The 19776-nt window shown below is 60.3% G+C and overlaps 3 protein-coding genes across 9 annotated transcripts in view; 2 read left to right on the forward strand and 1 right to left on the reverse strand.

The window, feature by feature from the left end:
- Positions 1-723: 723 nt before the first annotated feature.
- On the forward strand, positions 724-5611 carry GFUS (GDP-L-fucose synthase). Of its 7 annotated transcripts, none has more exons than XM_040261637.1 (11): positions 725-827; positions 1746-1902; positions 2243-2357; positions 3408-3536; positions 3615-3688; positions 3874-4007; positions 4112-4176; positions 4477-4543; positions 4679-4758; positions 4968-5067; positions 5282-5611. In XM_040261637.1, the coding sequence occupies exons 2-11, from the start codon at positions 1757-1759 to the stop codon at positions 5335-5337; spliced, it is 966 nt and encodes a 321-aa protein (XP_040117571.1). In that variant the 5' UTR covers positions 725-827; positions 1746-1756; the 3' UTR covers positions 5338-5611. The 7 variants fall into 7 exon arrangements, 3 of the variants coding, with proteins under 3 accessions (XP_040117571.1, XP_040117569.1, XP_040117570.1); XM_040261635.1 differs by having other exon boundaries at positions 827-1017; XR_005724631.1 differs by having other exon boundaries at positions 724-827; positions 3615-4007.
- A 2448-nt stretch (positions 5612-8059) lies between these two features.
- On the forward strand, positions 8060-15353 carry PYCR3 (pyrroline-5-carboxylate reductase 3). The gene is made up of 6 exons (XM_040261644.1): positions 8060-8182; positions 13044-13108; positions 13482-13661; positions 13867-14079; positions 14373-14465; positions 14623-15353. Exons 1-6 carry the CDS (start codon positions 8086-8088, stop codon positions 14803-14805), a joined length of 831 nt encoding a protein of 276 aa, XP_040117578.1. The 5' UTR covers positions 8060-8085; the 3' UTR covers positions 14806-15353.
- Positions 15354-15662: 309 nt separating this feature from the next.
- The window catches only part of TIGD5 (tigger transposable element derived 5), a 4659-nt gene continuing 545 nt past the window's right edge, over positions 15663-19776 (reverse strand). Inside the window, exon 2 of the mRNA XM_040262172.1 lies at positions 15663-19776. Coding sequence (XP_040118106.1) covers positions 17993-19776 — 1784 coding nt within the window. The 3' untranslated portion in view covers positions 15663-17992.

The raw sequence follows: 19776 nt of genomic DNA on the forward strand, positions 1-19776 counted from the left end.
CAAAAAATCTCTGACAGGCTTTAATAGCGAAGCGCTCTCAGGCGGGGTTCCCGGACCGAACGGGGCCTGTCCAGGAAATCCGCGCGCCGGGGCCTCGTTTGAAGTTTGTTTATATACGCACGCAGCGAGGGATGGCTGGACTGGCGGAAGCGGGTTTGGATAGGTCGCCGGTTCGCAGCATCTCGAGCTGATAGGTTTCTCTATGCGGCTGGGGCGGGGCGGCTTTAGCTGGCGGAGTGTGCTGTCATTGGTCTCCGGATCCCGGAGGCGCCCTCCATTAGGGACTTCCCCGCCGGAGGGGGAGAGGAGGGGGCGGCTCGTCATGGCAACCGGCGAAGTGTGCTGTCATTGGTCCCTGGGGTCCGGGAGGATCCTCCCTTAGGGACTTTTTCGCTGGCGGGAGGGAGAGGAGGGGCGGCCCATCATAACTCCTGGGGTCCGACCTTACACCGAGCAGCTGCAGCTCCTCCGTTTTCAGAATATTCTTTGGCCCTGCCGCTACTCCTCCGTCCAGAGTCTGCGGGCTTTCGGAGATGCGAAGCCTCGCGTCCTCTCCCACAGCCCCAACGCCGGCACCGTCGGGGTTAGAGGCTAGCAGTGATCGGCCTAGGGGAGGCGGAGCCAAGGGCAACTACATTTCCCAGGCTACTGCGCGGCTCTGGACTTCCTGTCCCAGCAACGCCCGGGGCGGCCTTCAAGGACTCCACTTCCCAGGGTGCTGCGGGACGGCCCGACCTGGTCCTGCCCTCTTCACCGGGCCCCGGCGCGTGGCTGGACGCTCAGCCGGCGCCGGAAGCGACTCTGCGGGCAGGTGGGGTAAGGTGCAGGTAAGAAGGCGAGGGGCGCTGAGGGGACCTCGGGAGGGGATGGTGGGGGCGTGGCATGGCGAGCCCGGGCCTGGACCTTGGGTGCCCCGTGACAATCAGAAATGCCTGAAGGGTGCCGGGAACTGGGGGCGTGGGAGGGACCAGGAAGCACGGAAAGGGGCCCAACTGCACTGTGCGAGTGGGCTCAGAGGTGGGTCCAGGGGTGGAGGGCTTGGGAAGCGCCTAGGGAAACGTGGGAGGGGCCCGGCTGCGGTAGCGTCTACCCCAGGGCCTGCTGCTACACTGCTCGTGCCATCAGAATGTCCGAGAAGGGGTCCCTCTGGTCTGGGCTGCCCGTCGGGCTCTGCATCAGGGAGTTTAAAGTCCTCCTGTAGCTGCCCGAGCAGATTTCCAACCCCCAGGATAGGGTGCTACGAGGTGGTGGTGCCCTGAGGCCTGTCCACTTCTCCAGGTAGCCAGAAGCTCTGCCTGCCCAGAAGGAACCAAGCTTTCCAAGGCTAGCTGAAGTGGGCACTGGGCTGCAAACACAGGCGCCACCCCTTCCTGCAGTCAGTAGCATATGGACTTTGGCCAGAAAGCCCCAGACCCAAGGTTGGCTGCCTTCCTTCTTGTGAGCCAGAAAGAAGCCAAATGTCTCCTTCTTGGCCCAGTGGGGGTCAGGGTTGGGCCCGCAGGGCAGAGCCTGGTTCTCCAGGCTGAGTGGTAGGCACAGGGCTCCCTGGGGAACAGAGCTGAGAGGAGCGGATGGCTCAGGCTAGCTGGGTCTGCCTGGTCCCCAGCAGGCAGTCTCCCTGGCCTGGTGACCTCATACTATGCCCCAGTGCTAGAGGCAGTGACCCTCGGCTGCGGCAGCTCAGGGGAGTGGGGTTCTGTGGGATGGGAGCAATGGCCTCAGCCTCGCACCATTTGGCCCTACAGGTGTAGCCACCATGAGTGATCCTCAGGGGACCAGGCGGATCCTAGTGACTGGGGGCTCAGGGCTGGTGGGCAGAGCCATCCAGAAGGTGGTAGAAGATGGGGCCAGGCTGCCCGGAGAGGACTGGGTGTTTGTCTCCTCCCAGGATGCCGATCTCACGTGAGTCCACCCATCCCTGGAGCACACCCACTGTGCCCTCTCCAGACTGAGCGCACCGGGCCAGCCCTGTCCCTGGCGGGGCCTCACATCCGGGCCCTCCCTGCCAGGTGGCTGGCCTGGCCAGGATGTGCACAGCTTTGCTCCTGGGCAAACTTCCTCTTTTCTCTTCCTGGAAGCCCACACTCTCCTACCAGCCACGGCCTGGCCTGACCTGGCCACTTTCCCTTTTGGCAGCCCCTCCCGCCTTTGGCCCTGCCTGGTCCTGCCCCCAGTGCCTTGAGCCAGGGTGCTCGTTCCCTTGGGCCTCCAAGCAGCCCCTGATGGCCTGGCTTCCCCACAGGGATGCTGCACAGACCCGAGCGCTGTTTCAACAGGTCCAGCCCACACACGTCATCCATCTTGCTGCAATGGTGGGGGGCCTGTTCCGGAATATCAAATACAATTTGGACTTCTGGGTAAGGGAGAGCCCCAGTGAGCACTGGGAGCCAGGATCCCGGATTTTGGGGGCTTTTTGGCCAGCTTCCCAAGCTCTTGTTCTGGCCCCACGAAGTTCCTGAGGGTCAGGGCTTGGCCCAGCAGGTGGGGCAGCCCTGAGGGCCCCCAGTGCCCTACACTTGGGCTGTAGGCAGAGGGGCACACAGGTAGGCTTGGGGACATTTGGCCCAATAGGGAAAGCCCAAGAGGTAAATGGGGTTTGGGTGAGCTGGGAGAAGCCAGCGTTTGCCCTGTGACCCTGCCCCAACTGCTTCCTTTCTCCTGGGCCTCCAAATGCCCCTGCTCCCAGGAGGTCCAGCTGCACTGAGCCTGGGGTGCACCCTGGGCTGCTGAGGTGTAAGCTGGGCTCTCCCAGGGCCCTGCCCCTGCCAGGCTTTGCCCCTGAGGGCTGTCCCTGTCTCTGCCACTGGCCTTGGTGTGGTTCAGCCCTGCTTTGGGCCTGGGATGGTGGAAGCTTAGACCAGATTATGCACGGGGGTCTGTCCTCCTCGTCTCAGCGACAGCCTTCCCAGGAAGCTGCCTGACCACCACCTCTCCCCTCTCCCCAGACCACCCAAATGCCCTGGCCAGCTCATGTCCTCGGAGAGGGAAGTGAGGCCCGAGGAGGGGTGTGGCCGGCCAAGGCTTCACTGCTACTGAGCAGTAGAGCCAGGGGTGAGCTCCTGGGTTGGGGGTGTGGAAGGGCCCCATCTTCCCTCCCTGCCTCAGGGCCAGATTGGGCCCCCTGGGCACCTGAACCACCTCAGCAGCCCCTGAGGGTGGGGCTCAGCCCTGAGCTTGGGGTGTAGCCCTCTCCTCCAAAGTCCTCCCGCAGCTTCAGGGGAGGCAGGCCTAGATCCTCCTGCAGTCCTGGGGGTGGGCACTGGGAGTAGTTGGAACTCAGGCTCAGATGCGGCCTCCAGGGTCTGTCCCCACTTCAGTCCCTGGAGGAGCAGGTGAGGCTTCGGACTGTTCCTGGAGGGGCCTGACCCCTGCTTCCCCTTGCCCCCCCGCCCCCCCTCCCCCCGCAGAGGAAAAACATACACATCAATGATAATGTGCTACACTCGGCCTTTGAGGTGGGCGTGCGCAAGGTGGTCTCCTGCCTGTCCACCTGCATCTTCCCAGACAAGACCACCTACCCTATCGATGAGACCATGGTAAGGGGAGGAGCCTGGGCAGGGTGGGGCCTGGCCTGGGGGCGGGGCTGAGAAACAGCAGGTCCTCTGCTCCCCCAGATTCACAATGGGCCGCCGCACAGCAGCAATTTTGGCTACTCTTACGCCAAGAGGATGATCGACGTGCAGAACAGGTCCTCCTCCTATGCCCCCTGGGCAGGGGCCAGTCAAGGCTGGGGAAGGGGGCCTGGGTGCCCCGCGGTGGGTGGGCTCGGGGGCGGCCTGTCAGGGCTCCCAGACCTTGGCTGGGGTGGGACTCGGTGTGGGACGGGCCAGTGGCCCCAGGGTGAGGGCCAGAGGGGACGCTCTGCCACCACAGGGCCTACTTCCAGCAACACGGCTGCACCTTCACCGCTGTCATCCCCACCAACGTCTTTGGGCCCCACGACAACTTCAGTATCGAGGATGGCCACGTACTGCCTGGCCTCATCCACAAGGTGCACCTGGCCAAGAGTGAGTGCCCGCCGCCCGCAGGGGCCCCTGGGGCGCAGCCCGGTGGGGTGGCGGATGGCTGATGCTGCCCCAGCCCCTCTGACACCTACCCTCCTGACCCACAGGCAGCGGCTCAGCCTTGGTGGTGTGGGGCACAGGGAGGCCCCGGAGGCAGTTCATCTACTCACTGGTTGGTGCCACAGGGGGCACAGCTGTCCCCCAGAACGCCTCCTGGGGCCGCCGAGCTGGCCGTGGGCAGGCGGGAGGGAGCCTGGGAAAGTGTGGGGGTCCAGGCTGCCCCCATCCTCGCTGGGGCCCTGTAGGCTCCTGTCCCTGGAGAGTCGCTGGGGTAGCTCTGAGCTCATCTGGAGGAGGGAGTTGGGGCACAGCTGGCTGGCCACTGCCCAAAGGGAGGGACCTCGGCTGGAGAGGGGACATGCACCCATGGGCTGTCACTCGTGGCCTCTGACCCCAGACGTCTGACCGGCAGGACCTGGCCCGGCTCTTTATCTGGGCCCTGCGGGAATACAACGAGGTGGAGCCCATCATCCTGTCAGGTGGGCGCCCAGCAGCCCCACCCCCACCAGCCGGGGGCGACCCTGTCTGTCCCTGGAGCTGCCGAGCAGGGAGGGGACTTCTGGGGGCCGGGCAGTGAGGGCCTGACCTGGCCTTTGGCTCCTGGCTCCCCACAGTGGGCGAGGAGGACGAGGTGTCTGTCCAGGAGGCAGCTGAGGCCGTGGTGGAGGCCATGAACTTCCACGGGGAGGTCACTGTATCCTTTGGTCGGAGGCTGGGGTGCCTCGGGCCTCCCTGCGGGAGACTGTGCCCTGATGCCCCCATGGCACTCACCCTGGTGGCCAGGGGGTGGGGGCACTGCTGCTCTGCCCTGGAGGCTTCTCCTGGGAAAGCTGGGCCAGGCTCAAGGGCAGGCGGGGGGCAGCGGGGCTTCCCCTCGTGCTGAGGCCTTGACCAGGTGCCCAGTTTGATACAACCAAGTCAGATGGGCAGTTTAAGAAGACGGCCAGTAATGCCAAGCTGCGGGCCTACCTGCCCGACTTCCGGTTCACGCCCTTCAAGCAGGGTGAGCCTCCCACCCTGTTCCTCAGGGCCTTCTGGCCTCTCCCGGGGCCTACCACTGCCCCTGCCCGGGCCTCAGCTTTCCCAGTGCCAGTTGGGGGGAACACTCCGCGGGTTTGGCCTCCGTGCCCTCACTGCAGAGGCAGGACTCCCTGGGTCCCCATCCTCCTTCCGGGGAGGTCAGGACCGCTCTGGCCCTCACCTGCCCGCCTCTGCAGCTGTGAAGGAGACCTGTGCCTGGTTCACGGACAACTATGAGCAGGCCCGGAAGTGAAGCCTGTGGCCGGAGCTGGTCCACCTCCTCCCCAGCACCCGGCCGGCAGCGCCCAGCAGCAGCCACTCTCAGAACCTGCCAGGAGCCGGGGGCACCGCCTACCCTCCTGATGGTGGCCTCTGCTCCACTCCATCTGCCGAGGCAGGCCTCAGTGACTGTCTGGTGGGGCCTCCGTCCACATCAGGGAAGCCAAGCCCAGCACCCTGCTCCCCAACTCCATCCCTGAGTGTCCGCTTCCAATCCCTGGGAGCCAATAAAGAGCATTTTCACAGGCCTGTGTGCCAGCCACCCCCATCCCCACCCCAGCACTGCCTCCTAAGCCTGGCCAGCCCCCAAGAACTGCTGGGCCATGGTGACCAACTGTCCCTGGGGCAGAAGGGTGGCAGTGAGTGGAGACACAGAGAAGTGGTGAGTGGGCAGGTGGCAGGAGAGGGTGGGCTGTCAGCTGGTAGGAACAAAGGCCAGGGCACCTGCAATGGTCCTAGTGAGGTGGTCAGAGCCAGCCTCTCCCCACACGGCCACATGCGGGCCTGGGTAACCGCACTCCCCAGGGCTCCCCTGCTTCCTCCCAGGACTTCGGGGAAAGAGGCTGGGTCTGGGTTTGGATAGGCTGGGCGGGCACAGAGGGATCTGAGGAGAGTGTCGGTCTGCTGGTTCAGGCTCCCCTGGGGCCCCAGCAGAGAGGAGCCCGACCTGGCCCTTCATCTCCCTAACCCTCGTGGTGGCTTGGGTGCTGGGGCCCAGCCTGTCCTCCCAAGGACAGTGACAGGTGTCACATAGGAGTGGGCCTGGCAGGCAGGGAGGTGAGTGGCACCTTCCTCAACAGGAAGTTCTAGATGGGTTGACCCACTGGCGCCCTGGCTGTTCAGACAGTGCTGCGGGTGCCCAGCCTCCAGGCTGGAGCGGGATGCCTCCCTCAGGACCCAGGCACCTTCCCTGGCTCTGGGACCCCCCACTTCTCAGGTCCCCTCGTCATGAGTGTGGACCAGTGACTGGTGTGCCCACACTGTCATGACATCTTTTGTTTATCTGGGCAGCGTCGGCTGTCCCCCCTGTGCTAGGCACACAGTCCCGACCTCTGCGCCCCATCCAGCTGACCACACAGTTTGTCAGCACCCCATTACTCTCCCCAATAGTGTCCGTGCCTCCCTACCTTCTTGGTCTCTGTCCAGACGGTTATTCCTCTCTGAGGCCCACCCCACCGGCCTGCTTCTCCAGAAGTTCCTCCCCTCTCCCACCCACAGGACTCAGAGCTCCAGGACCAGGTCCGCCTTCATGGTATATCCCCTGGGTGGCAACCATTTGTGAATGAAGGGTCTGCTGGTTAAGGGAGATGGGCAGGGGTGGCACCTGAGATGGATCTTGGATCAGCCCTGTGAGAAAGGGGGCAGGAGCAGAAAGGCCTGGATGTGCCTGGAAGGACACTAATAGTGGTTGAGTGTCCTGAGCTGTCCCTTGAGGGGTGTGTGTATCATAGAGGGGCTGGTCTGCAGGTAGGGCTTTGGCTGTCCATTCTGCTGCTGTGAGGGCTTCTCACCAGAGCAGGGGCTTCTCACCGAAGGGACAGTGTTGAGTGAGTGAGGGACTCTCATTGTTGAAGAATTTTTTAGTTGCTAAGTCGTGTCTCACTCTTTGTGACCCCATGGAGCCCGCGAGGCTCCTCTATCCATGCGATTTCCCAGGCAAGAATACTGGAGTAGGTTGCCATTTCCTCCTCCAGGGTATCTTGCCAACCCTGGGATTGAACCTGCATCTCCTGTGTTGCAGGAAGATTCTTTCCACTGAGCCACCTGGTAAGCCCGTTGAAGAATTTAGAACGTGCTAAAGCAGAATTTAAAGAAAATATCAAAACGTTTTTAAAATGCAATCTTAAAAACTGCAGTCTTAGCTTTTTTTTTCCTAGGTCAATCAAAAATTAGAAGCACACCCCACACCCACCCTCCCCCTCTCAGTCTCTAAGGTGCTTCCTGTCCCTAGCCTCACACTCTGCTCCTTAGAACCAACTAGAGGGGCCAGGTCTTTCCTGGGGACCTACACCTCAGGAAGGTCTCCCCTGCCTCTCTACATAGCTCCCTGAGAGGCTCTCAGAAGCCGAAACCCAGGCTGGCCTGAGGCGCTTTAACAGCAAAGCTGCAGACCGCTGCTCCCACGTTTCACTGGCTGCGTCAATTTTATGCTGTCACTCGGACCCACTACAACTTGGGGGAAAGCTGACCACAAGCCCAGAATAGGCAGCCCTGTCCTCCACACCCGACTGCTCACAGGCTCCAAACAGAACCAGCGCGCGCTGTTCCCACCCAGAAACCGGCCGGAGGCCGGCAGAGTCCCACTCGATAGCCCCTAATCTGTGCCAGTGATAAGCGGGAATCCGGATTCTGGCTGCCAGGAGTTTCATCAGAATCTGCTCAGCCGCCCCTTCCTGGAAGCTCAGCTGGCCGGTGTCCACCAGTGCTTTCCCATTGGCCCCGCGATGTACCCCATCCCACTGCAACCTCCACCCTTTCCGACCCTTCGCTTGTAAATGGACCCTCTCAAGTTGCTGCTTGCGAAATTCACACACCAGTGGAGCACCCAGGTACAGCAGCCGGCCTGTGTACCAGACGCTTTGCGCGAAGCCCCGCCCCCGCACGGAAACCCCGGTAGAGGGCGGAGCGTTAGGTCTCCGCAGCCAGTGGACGAGCGCAGGTGAGGCCCGCGCAGCCCATTGGCGCAGCTGAGTGCGGGGGTGGGGCGCGGCGCGGCGGCGTAATGGCGGCGGCGGCGGAGGAGTCCGGCTGCAGGCGAGTGGGCTTCGTGGGCGCCGGCCGCATGGCGGAGGCCATCGCGCAGGGCCTCATCCAAGCAGGTGGGGCACCACGGGCGTAGGACGCGTGGGGACCCCGGGCTCGGGGCCAGCGGGCGTCCGAGACCGGCCTGAGGTGGGAGGGGAGGGCTTACTTGTCCCGTGCCCACCTGCCCCGCGGATCCCAGAGCAGCGCAGCGCCCTAGACGCAGGGGCCCCAGGGTGGAGCTCGCCAGCGGGCGTGGTCCAAGACGGCTAGCGGACTCTGCCTTTCCGGACGCTCTTTCCTCTGGGAGCGCGGCTGGAGGGGATATAGTGGAGAAGCTCAAGATCAGCCGTCCGCACGGTAACCGCTAGGCAGTCGGAATTGGGATGCGCTGTTAGAAAGCATCACTAGGAACAAAGCTAGTGGAGGTGATGGAATTCCAGTTGAGCTATTTCAAATCCTGAAAGATGATGCTATGAAAGTGCTGCACTCAATATGCCAGCAAATTTGGAAAACTCAGCAGTGGCCACAGGACTGGAAAAGGTCGGTTTTCATTCCAATCCCCAAAAAAGGCAATGCCAAAGAATGCTCAAACTACCACACAATTGCACTCATCTCACACGCTAGTAAAGTAATGCTCAAAATTCTCCAAGCCAGGCTTCAGCAATAGGTGAACCGTGAACATCCAGATGTTCAAGCTGGTTTTAGAAAAGGAGGAGGAACCAGAGATCAAATTGCCAACATCCGCTGGATCATGGAAAAAGCAAGAGAGTTCCAGAAAAACATCTATTTCTGCTTTATTGACTATGCCAAAGCGTTTGACTGTGTGATCACAATAAACTGTGGAAAATTCTGAAAGAGATGGGAATGAATACCAGACCACCTGACCTGCCTCTTGAGAAATCTATATGAAAGTAAGGAAGCAACAATTAGAACTGGACACAGAACAACAGACTGGTTCCAAATAGGAAAAGGAGTATGTCAAGGCTGTATATTGTCACACTGCTTATTTAATTTATATGCAAAGTACATCATGAGAAACGCTGGGCTGGAAGAAGCAGAAGCTGGAGTCAAGATTGATGGGAGAAATATCAGTAACCTCAGATATGCAGGTGACACCACCCTTATGGCAGAAAGTGAAGAGGAACTAAAAAGCCTCTTCATGAACGTGAAAGAGGAGAATGAAAAAGTTGGCTTAAAGCTCAACATTCAGAAAGCTAAGATCATGGTATCTGGTCCCATCACTTCATGGGAAATAGATGGGAAAACAGTGGAAATAGTGTCAGACTGTATTTTGGGGGCTCCAGAATCACTGCAGATGGTGATTGCAGCCATGAAATTAAAAGACGCTTACTTCTTGGAAGGAAAGTTATGACCAACCTAGATAGAATATTAAAAAGCAGAGACATTACTTTGCCAACAAAGGTCCATCTAGTCAAGGCTATGGTTTTTCCAGTGGTCATGTATGGATGTGAGAGTTGGACTGTGAAGAAAGCTGAGCACTGAAGAATGGATGCTTTTGAACTGTGGTGCTAGTGAAGACTCTTGAGAGTTCTTGGACTGCAAGGAGATCCAACCAGTCCATCCTAAAGGAGACCAGTCCTGGGTGTTCACTGGAAGGACTGATGCTGAGGCTGAAACTCCAATACTTTGGCCACCTCATGTGAAGAGTTGATTCATTGGAAAAGACCCTTATGCTGGGAGGGATTGGGGGCAGGAGGAGAAGGGGACAACAGAGGATGAGATGGCTGGATGGCATCACTGAATCGATGCTCGTGAGTTTGGGTGAACTCCAGGAGTTGGTGATGGACAGGGAGGCCTGGCATGCTGTGATTCATGGGGTCACAAAGAGTCGGACACAACTGAGCAACTGAACTGAACCGAACTGAACTGTGAGTGCATCAGTTCAGTCACATCTGACTCTTGGCAACCCCATGGACCGCAGCACGCCAGGCTTCCCTGTCCATCACCAAGTCCTGGAGCTTGCTCAAACGTGTGTCCATCGAGTTGGTGATGCCATCCAACCATCTCACCCTCTGTCATCCCCTTCTCCCACCTTCAATCTTTCTTAGTGTCAGGGTCTTTTCCGTTGAGTATTAAGTGGCCAAAATATTGCAGTTTCAGCCTCAGCATCAGTCCTTCCAATGAATATTCTGATTTCCTTTCCTGGTTTGATTTCCTTGCAGTCCAGGGGACTCTCAAGAGTCTTCTCCAACACCACAGTTCGAAAACATCAATTTTTGGGCTCTCAGCTTTCTTTATAGTCTGACCCTCACATCCATATATGACTACTGGAAAAACCATAGCTTTGACTAGATTGACCTTTGATGGGAAAGTAATGTCTCTGCATTTTAATATGCTGTCTAGGAAATGGCAACCCACTCCGGTATTCTTGCCTGAAAAATCCCATGGATGGAGGAACCTGGTGGGCTACAGTTCATGGGGTCGCAAAGAGTCGGACATGACTGAGCGACTTCACTCACTCAGATTGGTCTTAGGTTTTGTTTCAAGCAACAAATGTCTTTTAACTTTATGGCTGCAGTCACCATATGCAGTGATTTTGGAGCCCAAGAAAATAAAGTCTGATACTGTTTCCACTGTTTCCCCATCTATTTCCCATGAAGTGATGGGACCAGATGCCATGATCTTAGTTTTCTGTATGTTGAGCTTTAAGCCAAATTTCTCACTCTCCTCTTTCACTTTCATCAAGAGGCTTTTTAGTTCTTCTTTGCTTTTTGCCCTAAAGGTGGTGTCATCTGCATATCTGAGGTTATTGATATTTCTCCCGGCAATCTTGATTCCAGCTTGAGCTTCTTCCAGCCCAGCGTTTCTCATGATGTACTCTGCACAGAAGTTAAGTAAGCAGGGTGACAATACACAGCCTTGACGTACTGCTTTCCCGATTTGGAATCAGTCTGTTGTTCCATGTCCAGTTCTAACTGTTGCTTCTTCACCTGCATACAGACTTCTTAGGAGGCAGGTCAGGTGCTCTGGTATTACACTATGAGTGCGTGAAACAACATATACGCCAAGTTTGGAAGACTCAGCACACAAACAAAAAGTAATGTATCTTAGTAATGTTTAATATTGATTACCTGTTGGAAGAATAACATTTTGGCTACCTTAGGTTAAATAAAATGTATTATAATTAAACTTGTTTTTTCCTGATTGTTTAATATGACTACTAGAAGTTGTAAAGTGACATGTATGGGTTGAGTGATGTTTCTCTTGGACAGTCCTAGCTTAGAGTGAGATCTTGTGCCTCTGTTGAGTTGCCTGGCCGCTCTGAACCTACGACTCTTCTGATTTGTTTGCCAGCGGCACTCCTAGTATCCGGCACTGCCCATTTGGAGCCAGATCATCCTCTGTCCTTCACATTGTAGGATGTTTAGCTCCCTTCTGTGGCTTCTCCCCACGGATGTTACTTCTTCTCAGTAACATCTCCAGTTGTGAGAGCCAGAAATGTCTCCAGACCTTGCCAGTGTTGGGGGCAGGCAAAATCATTGGTTGAGAAGATCATGGCATCTGGTCCCATCACTTCATGGCAAAAGGATGGGGAAACAATGGAAACAGTGACAGACTTTATTTTTGGGGGCTCCAAAATCACGGCAGATGGTGACTGCAGCCATGAAATTAAAAGATGCTTACTCCTTGGAAGCAAAGTTATGACTAACCTACACAGCATGTTAAAACACAGAGACATTACTTTCCCAACAAAAGTAGATCTAGTCAAAGCTATGGTTTTTCCAGTAGTCATATATGGATGTGAGAGTTGGACTATAAAGAAAGTTGAGCACCGAAGAATGGATGTTTTTGAACTGTGGTGTTGGAGAAGACTTTTCAGAGTCCCTTGGACTGCAAGGAGATCCAACCAGTCCATCCTAAAGGAAATCAGTTCTGAATATTCATTGGAAGGACTGATGCTGAAGCTGAAACTCCAATACTTTGGCCACCTGATGCGAAGAACTTCCTTGGAAAAGACCCTGATGCTGGGAAAGATTGAAGACAGGAGGAGAAGGGGATGACAGAAGATGAGATGGTTGGATGGCATCACTGACTCCCTGGACATGAGTTTGAGCACGCTCCGGGAGTTGGTGATGGACGTGGAAGCCTGGCGTGCTGCAGTCCATGGGGTTGCAGAGTCGGACACGACTGAGCTACTGAACTGAACTACAGCAGGAATGGTGGTGCTGTCCTGATCGTGCTCCACATTATTTAGGATCTTTACATGGTGATTATGGACTAGCTTTTTGCCTTTAGCTGTATGTCAAGGTCTAGAGAGATGAAAATCATCAGAAAGCAGGTTATTGCAGGCCTCAGTTGTTTACTTGTAAAACTTGGAGTGTTACCTGCTACCCCCAGCTCCATAGAGTTCATGGTTGACACAGTGCAGGCAACACATGGTGGCTGCCACCATCTGTTGTGGGGTATATTTCTGCCTTCTTGTTAGACCTTGTAGAAATCTGACCTGTAGTAGTGGATTCTGCCAAGCAGACATTCTCTGCTTGGATGTCCCAGCACAGACACACCCGTAGACACCCTCTTCCCAGGGTTCACCCTTACTCCGCACCCTCCCTTCCTGGGCCTCCGTACCCACCATGCCCCCTCCCCAGCCTTCCCATTGCCAGAGGCAGCAGTCCCTTGGATCTGTGTCCTCACAAGACAAGGCGAACTCCTGGTCCCTGTGTCCAGCAATGTGTCTGGGCTTGGCAGCAGCAGCAGGTAGGTGGTGACGACTGCCGGGTAGAATCAAGTGAGGCTGGTGGTCTGCTCTGGTCCCGGCCGAGTGAAGCTGCCCTGCTGAGCTCCTGGCTTCCTGGAGAGGCTCAGGATGGCCCGGGTGTGGCTGAGCCTCAGAGACTTGCAGACCTGGCAGGCTCGCTTCACCTCCCCACTTTCCTCACTGACACCCCTGCTCTTCTTTGCCTTTCCCTCCAGGAAAAGTGGAAGCTGAGCACGTGCTGGCCAGCGCGCCCTCCGACAGGAACCTCTGCCGTTTCCGGGTGAGCCAGGCAGCTTCCAGGTGGCTCTTGGCTCCTGTCCCTCAGATGCTCCTTGGGGCCAGGGAAGTCTGCTTACTTGGCTAAAGTTTTGAGATGGCCTGGGCTGGGGAAGCGGAGGTGAAAGTCCAGAAGGAATGTCAAGGTCGTGGAGGGCCAGGGTGGGGTAACGGGGTGTGTGTGCTGGGTGGGCAGGAACGTCATGGGCACTCGGGCTCAGAGGGCTTGAGGCCATGCTGCCGTCAGGGCCCACCTGAGGTTGGGTCCTGAGCAGGGACGGGTGGTCTGGCCACTGGGAGTAGAGCCGTCTGCAGCGGGGGTGCTGCGGTCTGGAGGATGCCCACTGACAGGCCTGGCCCCGGCGTCCCTGTTGCAGGCCATGGGCTGCCAGACCACCCACTCCAACCCGGAGGTGCTGCACAGCTGCTCCCTCGTCTTCTTCGCCACCAAGCCCCACATCCTGCCAGCCGTGCTGATGGAGGTGGCTCCTGCCGTCACTGCTGAGCACATCTTGGTGTCCGTGGCCGCCGGGGTGTCCCTGAGCACCCTGGAGGAGGTGAGCAGCCCTTGAGGGTGCGGTGGGGCTGAGATGCTGATCCCAAGCTGGGCTCTGCTGACCAGACTCGACTTCCCACCCCGGCCATCCCAGACCAGCTGCAGCTGAGGCCCAGCCCTTCGGGAAGCCAGCATGGGTGGGTTGGGGAGCAGAGTCTCTCTGCTGGCCAGGACAGGCCTCACTGACCGCAGCCTCTCTCTGGCAGTTGCTGCCCCCAACAGCTCGGGTGCTCAGGGTCTCACCCAACCTGCCCTGCATCGTCCAGGAGGGTGCCATGGTGATGGCGCGGGGCCGCCACGCTGGGAGTTACGAGGCCAGGCTCCTGCGGTCCCTGCTGGAGGCCTGCGGGCAGTGCGAGGAGGTGCCTGAGGCCCAGGTGGATGTCCACACCAGCCTCAGCGGTAGCGGCGTAGCCTTTGTGAGTGTGGTGGGCAGCCCTCTGTCTGCAAAGTGGGGCCTTCCCAAGCCCCCGCAATAGCCCCTGCCCCCAGGGATCCACCCATGGTCCTCAGCTGCCCGTGTGTACCCACCCCCTGTCAGTGCCTTCCTGGGCCTTTGAGGCTGGCCCCTTGGCAGACCTCTGGGCTCCGGCCTTGGCTCTGGTGGCTGGTGCCGTGCACCTTGTTCTGAAGGTGCCCAGCCTTCTCCAGGTTGGGTGTCGAGTCCCAGGGAGGGCTAGCTTTGACTCCCACCCCATCCCCACTGATACAGGTGTGTGCCTTCTCCGAAGCCTTGGCCGAAGGTGCCATCAAAATGGGCATGCCCAGTGGCTTGGCCCACCGCATCGCTGCCCAGACCCTGCTGGTGAGACTCTGCTGCACGGCCCAGGGAGTGTGTGGAAGCGGAGGGTCAGCATGGGGAGGCGGCCAGCCAGTCTGAGCTGAGACGAGGTGCTGGGGGGGTGAGCTGCAGACGGGCTGCCAGCACCGCCCCCTGCCTTAACCCCAATGCCTCTCCCCAGGGGACGGCCAAGGTGCTTCTGCAGAAGGGGCAGCACCCAGCTCAGCTGCGGACTGACGTGTGCACCCCGGGCGGCACGACCATCTATGGGCTCCATGTGCTGGAGCAGGGTGGGCTGCGGGCCACGGCCATGAGTGCTGTGGAGGCTGCCACCTGCCGGGCCAGGGAGCTCAGCAGGAAGTAGGTGCGGGCCACGCCCCTCCTCTGTGGTGGCTTGGGTCCCCTCGGCCCTGCAAGCCCTGCAGGGAGGAGGGGCCCTGGCACACAGCGGGGTGTGGCCCGTCCCTGGACCCTAAGCTCCCGGCAAGGGCAGGGAATGCTGGCCCTGATGACCCTTCCCTGGGTCAGGAGCCCCGGAGGGTCCTGTGGCCTGGCCTCTGACTGCAGGATTTGGTTCTCAACATGTCCGTGAAGGGACCAACAGGCCAGGAAAGCCAGAAACATGGGGCCTTTGTTGGGGGGCCGCCCCATTCCACGCAGGCCCAAGTGCTGGAGCCTCTTCCTGCCACCTGCGGGGTGTCTGTGAACAGGGCTAACGCACCACCGGCTGTGCACTCTGCCGCCCGGCCTCAAGTCTCTCCCAGAGTTCCAGCCTCTGTCCCGCTGGCCCTCAGCCAGGCACTGCTTGTCTGACCCCAGCCCTTGTACTAGTTAGAAGGGTCAGCCAAAGTCCATTTCTTTACCTTTTTTTTTTTAACCTTTAAAATGGAAATAAAGGTGCTGTTCTATAGCGCGGAGCAATCAATGTTTCACTGAAGGTGGATAAAACCAAATCCCGGTGCCTGGAGGCCCATCAGCAAGGCCCTGGGCTCAGACTTGAGCAGGTGGTGCAGACGGGGCTCCCCCTCCATCTCCCATCACTGCCCCCCTCTCACCAATGTGTCTGCCAACAAAGTCCCTGGGCCCAGGCAAGAGCCCTGCCCTGAGGCCGCCAGTCTGCATGAGGTGTCTGTGGGTCCACTGCTGTTCCTCCCTGCTTCTCAGATGGTGTTCTGAAGCCACGTGCTGGATGCAGTTACAAAAGTAAGACTGGGACAAAGCTTGTGTGAAGTGGGCATATTCAGCCTTTATTATAAAGTGAGGTTGGCTGTGAAAAGACCCCTTGACAGAGCAAGCACCCCACAGCCCACTCCAGCCCTCCTGCCCCCAAGATCCTGACCTGCTCTCGGGCCCACAGGCTCAAGGCCAACCCTGCACTAGCAAGGCCCCTTCCTCACCGCAGGCTCCAGGGCTCCATCCGTGGTACGGCTGTCACCTGGGTGCTTGTTTCCCGGTGTGCGGCCCCTCAGGCAAGGCTAGCCTCACATGGGTGGGTTCACTCTCCCGACCCCTCTGGTGGGCTGGTATCAGCAGAAGCCACGGGCGGCGCTTTCTGCCCACCGCTGAGGCTGCCAGGCCAGCCCTGAGGTCCTGCCTGGGGGCTGCTGGCTTGGAAGTCATGACCAGCCTTAAGGGTTCAGCAGATGATGGTGAACGGGAGCAGAGAGCCTGGCAGCTGAGATGCTGCGGGCCCAGTGGTAACCACAGCAAGGCACTTTGGCCGTCCTCCCCACGGTTCAGAGCTGAGCCCCAGGAGCTGGGCCTGCACTCTAGGGAGGACTTCAGAGGCCCTCGCGTGAAGTATCCCCAGCCCCACCCTCGACAGGGCCCTGGCTCTTCAAGGCCCAGACCAGCTTGCGCTGTGCCTCGTTCCTGCGCTGCCATGTGGGGCTGGGCGCTGGCCAGAGCTGCATTCTGGGGTGCAGCCTCAGTGCCCCAGAGGGGACGAGGCAGGAGGCTCTGTCCTGACACCCAGTTCTCAACATCAACCGCAGCCCCGGGGACAGAGGATCAGAGGTGAGACCGGGAACCTGGCGAGAGGGGTGGCACCGAGGATACCACTGGAGACCACCTGGCCCGGCGCCCACCCGGGCTCCGAGTCTGCCCCTCGAAGGGACCTGCAGGACAGAGGCCCCGCAGGCGGGCCATGGTGAAACGGCGTGCTCGCCTGGGCCCCTGGCGGTGTGACACGCACGCCATCCTGAGGCAGAGGCGCGGGCCGGGTGCAGGCCTGCCGCAGCTGCTAGCGGAGCGAGGGCAGCAGGTGAGGTGGAGGCTTTGGCTAGGGCTGGCGGCCACATCTCCCTTCTCGCCTGGAATCCTCTGTACCATCCATCAGCTTTCAGGTCTGACACATACACGTACACTTGTGGGTGTTTTGACTAGAGGTGGTTCCAAGGAAGAGCTGATGTCCTCGCTCCGGGGACACCCCCGTGGCCCTGCCACCATGCACGGCCCTTCCCTCCCACAAACACATCACCCGGGTGTGACCTCCACAGCCCAGGACCACCAGGAGGCGGGGGCAGGTGAAGAGTGCAGAGCACCAAGACAGGCAGCAGCACCTCAAATCCAGCCCTCCCTGGGGCTCTGGGCGTCTCTGCTGGGCAGCCCCTGGGAGACCTGGGTGTCTCAGTCTCAGGACCCCAACAGGGTCCTGAATCTAGAGCTAAGTGGAGCAGCAAAACAGTGTGGGAGCTGGAGGGTCACACGGAGCCCTCGCCGCCTCCTTTCAAGCTGTGCCACCCAGAAGCCTAATTCACGGCCTGTGTGAAGCGGCTACGCCCCTGGCAGTGCCAGGAGCGGGGCAGCCTCGGAGGGGAGCTAAGGCACTGAGGGTTGTCCTGGCGTGGCTGGCGGTGATGCAGGGCAGGGGCCCAGGTCTAGTGCTCATCAACCCCACGGAATAAGAGAGCTGTTTAGAATGGCATTTCCTTAAGGAAGATAAAAAACAAGTGGACAGAAACCTACACCCCTGGCTGCAACCAGAACCTCAAAGCCCCATCCTTCTTTCCCAGCCCCCAGAGCATCTGCCCTGGGTGCCTGAAGAGTACCTGGAAAAAACAGAGTTAATGCGCCAAACCAAAGATGAGTGGTGTGCTTCCCGCAGGGACGACCACAGGGCTGTGGTCCATGGGGACTGGACGCCGGGCCCTTGTCCAGGGCAAGTGCTGGGCCACGGGGGCTGGGGGGACAGGAACGTGGCTGGGGGCAGCCCCATGGGGGCCAGAGGGAGAACACAGCTACCGGCTCTGCCAAGCGCTGTGGTGTGTGCCAGGTCCACATGGAAGGGAGCCTGGCCGAGCCACGTGTGGACCTGCCCAGGGAGGAGGGGCGGCTGCAGCCTCTCCTCCAGCTACCCCCGCACCAGATGGGGTACCATGAGGGGCTGACCCTTTACCAACAGGGCTCCCTTGGGCCAGGCCGGGATCCCTGTCAACCTCTGAGCCTTGGAGGTGGGCCACCCCAGGGGAGGCATGGCAAGACAGGGTCTCTGTTCCCCCGTCCACGTGCCTCAGGAGGAAGGCCACCAGGGGCTGCCGGGGCGGGCTTGGTCACAGCCCGTCATCAGGAACCGTGGGCGAGGGCCCGATGCCCCCCAGCCTCCGGGCTGTGCTGATGAGCGAGCGCAGCTGCACCAGCTTCAGCGGCCCCACCTCCCGGGGGTCCTGGGTCTCCAGCCACCGCAGCGCCGTCTCCAGACCCCTTACGGCCTCCCCAGCAGTGGGGATGGCCTCCTCCTCCTCCGCTTCTCCTGCCACCACTGAGGGTAGGCTGGTGGGGAGCAGGGGGCCCCCGGGGACCAGCACCGGAGGCCGGCTGGGGCCCCAGTCCTCCCCATCGCCCGGCAGCCCCCCATCATCATCCAGGTGCAGCCACTCGGCCACCTCCTCTGGAGCCAGGCGCTTGTAAGCCAGGGCTGCCAGGTGCGTGAGGTCACTGAGCACCCTGCTGCGCTCTGCAGCCTCCTCGGCCTGGCCAGCAGGCTGCCCAGTGCGCTCCTCCACCGGCCGGGGCTCGAAGGCGGCCCGCAAGCCCAGCAGCCAGCAACGCTCAATGCTGCCCGCCTGCACCAGGTCCCAGGAGAGTCCGGCCAGGTAGAGCATGTCCTTGAGCATGAAGCTGCGCATGAAGTCCAGCGGGGACCCCCCGGCGCAGGACACGGCTAGCCGCAGCAGCTCCCGCTTGTACAGCTGCTTAAACGCGGCCACCACCCCCTGCTCCAGGGGGGCAGGTATGTGTGCCCGGCCGCTGCCCCTGCACAGGAACAGCACCCGCACGGCCCCGTCGGGGGTCTGCAGCTCCTCCGGGGGACCGGTGGGCTCGGGCCGGCACCTCCTGCGGGTCTCCTCGCTTTCCTCCAGGGCAGGCATCCTGGCCTCAGAGCTGGGGCAGGGCGGGTGGGCCACCAGCAGCACGGCCTTCTGCTGCAGGCAGCTGCGGCGCAGGTAGCGCCTGACACCAGGGACGAACTCCTCGAAGAACCAGCCACGCAGCAGCGGGCGGCTGAGCCAGGCGTCCGGGCTGTAGCGGTAGGAGGCAGGGAACTTGTCCTGGTTGTGGTGGCGCAGGCTTGGTGGGTCTGGCAGCTGCCCGATGACCAGCGGCTTCAGCTTGTGGCTGCCGGTCAGGTTAGCGGCCAGCAGGACTGTCACCCGGTCGCCCCGCCAGCGGCGGCCGCAGCCCCCCGCACCCACGGGCGAGGCCTGCTCTGGGAGCAGCTTCCAGTAGAGGCCAGTGACGTTGGCGTTGTAGATCTGCTCGTCGCCGTAGCCGCTCTCGGCGGGGGCTGGAGTACTCGCAGCGCGGTCGGGCAGGGGCCCGGCGCGGGTGGGCTGTCCGGGGTCCTGCTTGACAGGCGGGCCAGGCGCGGGGCCGGCAGCCGCGGGCTCGGCCTCGCCGTAGATGCGCTGGCTGGAGATGCCGTGGCGCTTCTGCCAGCGCCAGAACCAGCCGTGGCTGGCCTTGAAGGTGCATTCGGGCCCGTAGATCTGGCGCGCGAAGGCCTCGGCCTGCGCCTGGATGAGCGGCCCCGACAGCGGCACGCCGTGCTGGCGCAGCGCCAGGAACCACGAGTAGACGGCGCGGTCGATCTCCTCCTCGTTGGCCAGCCGCATCTTCTTGCGCTGCGTGCCCACCTCGCCGCCCAGCTGCTCCAGGAACCACCGCAGCTTGGGTTCGTCCTTGAGCCAGCCGCGCAGCGTGCCGCCGGGCACGCCGAAGTCGCGGCACACGCTGGCCTGCCGCTCGCCGCCCTTGACGCGCTCGATGGCCTGCAGCTTATCCTTGATGGAGTAGGCCTTGCGGAAGGCCATCTTCACGGCGACGCGGGGCCGCG

This window comes from Oryx dammah, unplaced genomic scaffold (assembly GCF_014754425.2).
Source record: "Oryx dammah isolate SB20612 unplaced genomic scaffold, SCBI_Odam_1.1 HiC_scaffold_19, whole genome shotgun sequence".
Lineage (NCBI taxonomy): Eukaryota > Metazoa > Chordata > Mammalia > Artiodactyla > Bovidae > Oryx > Oryx dammah.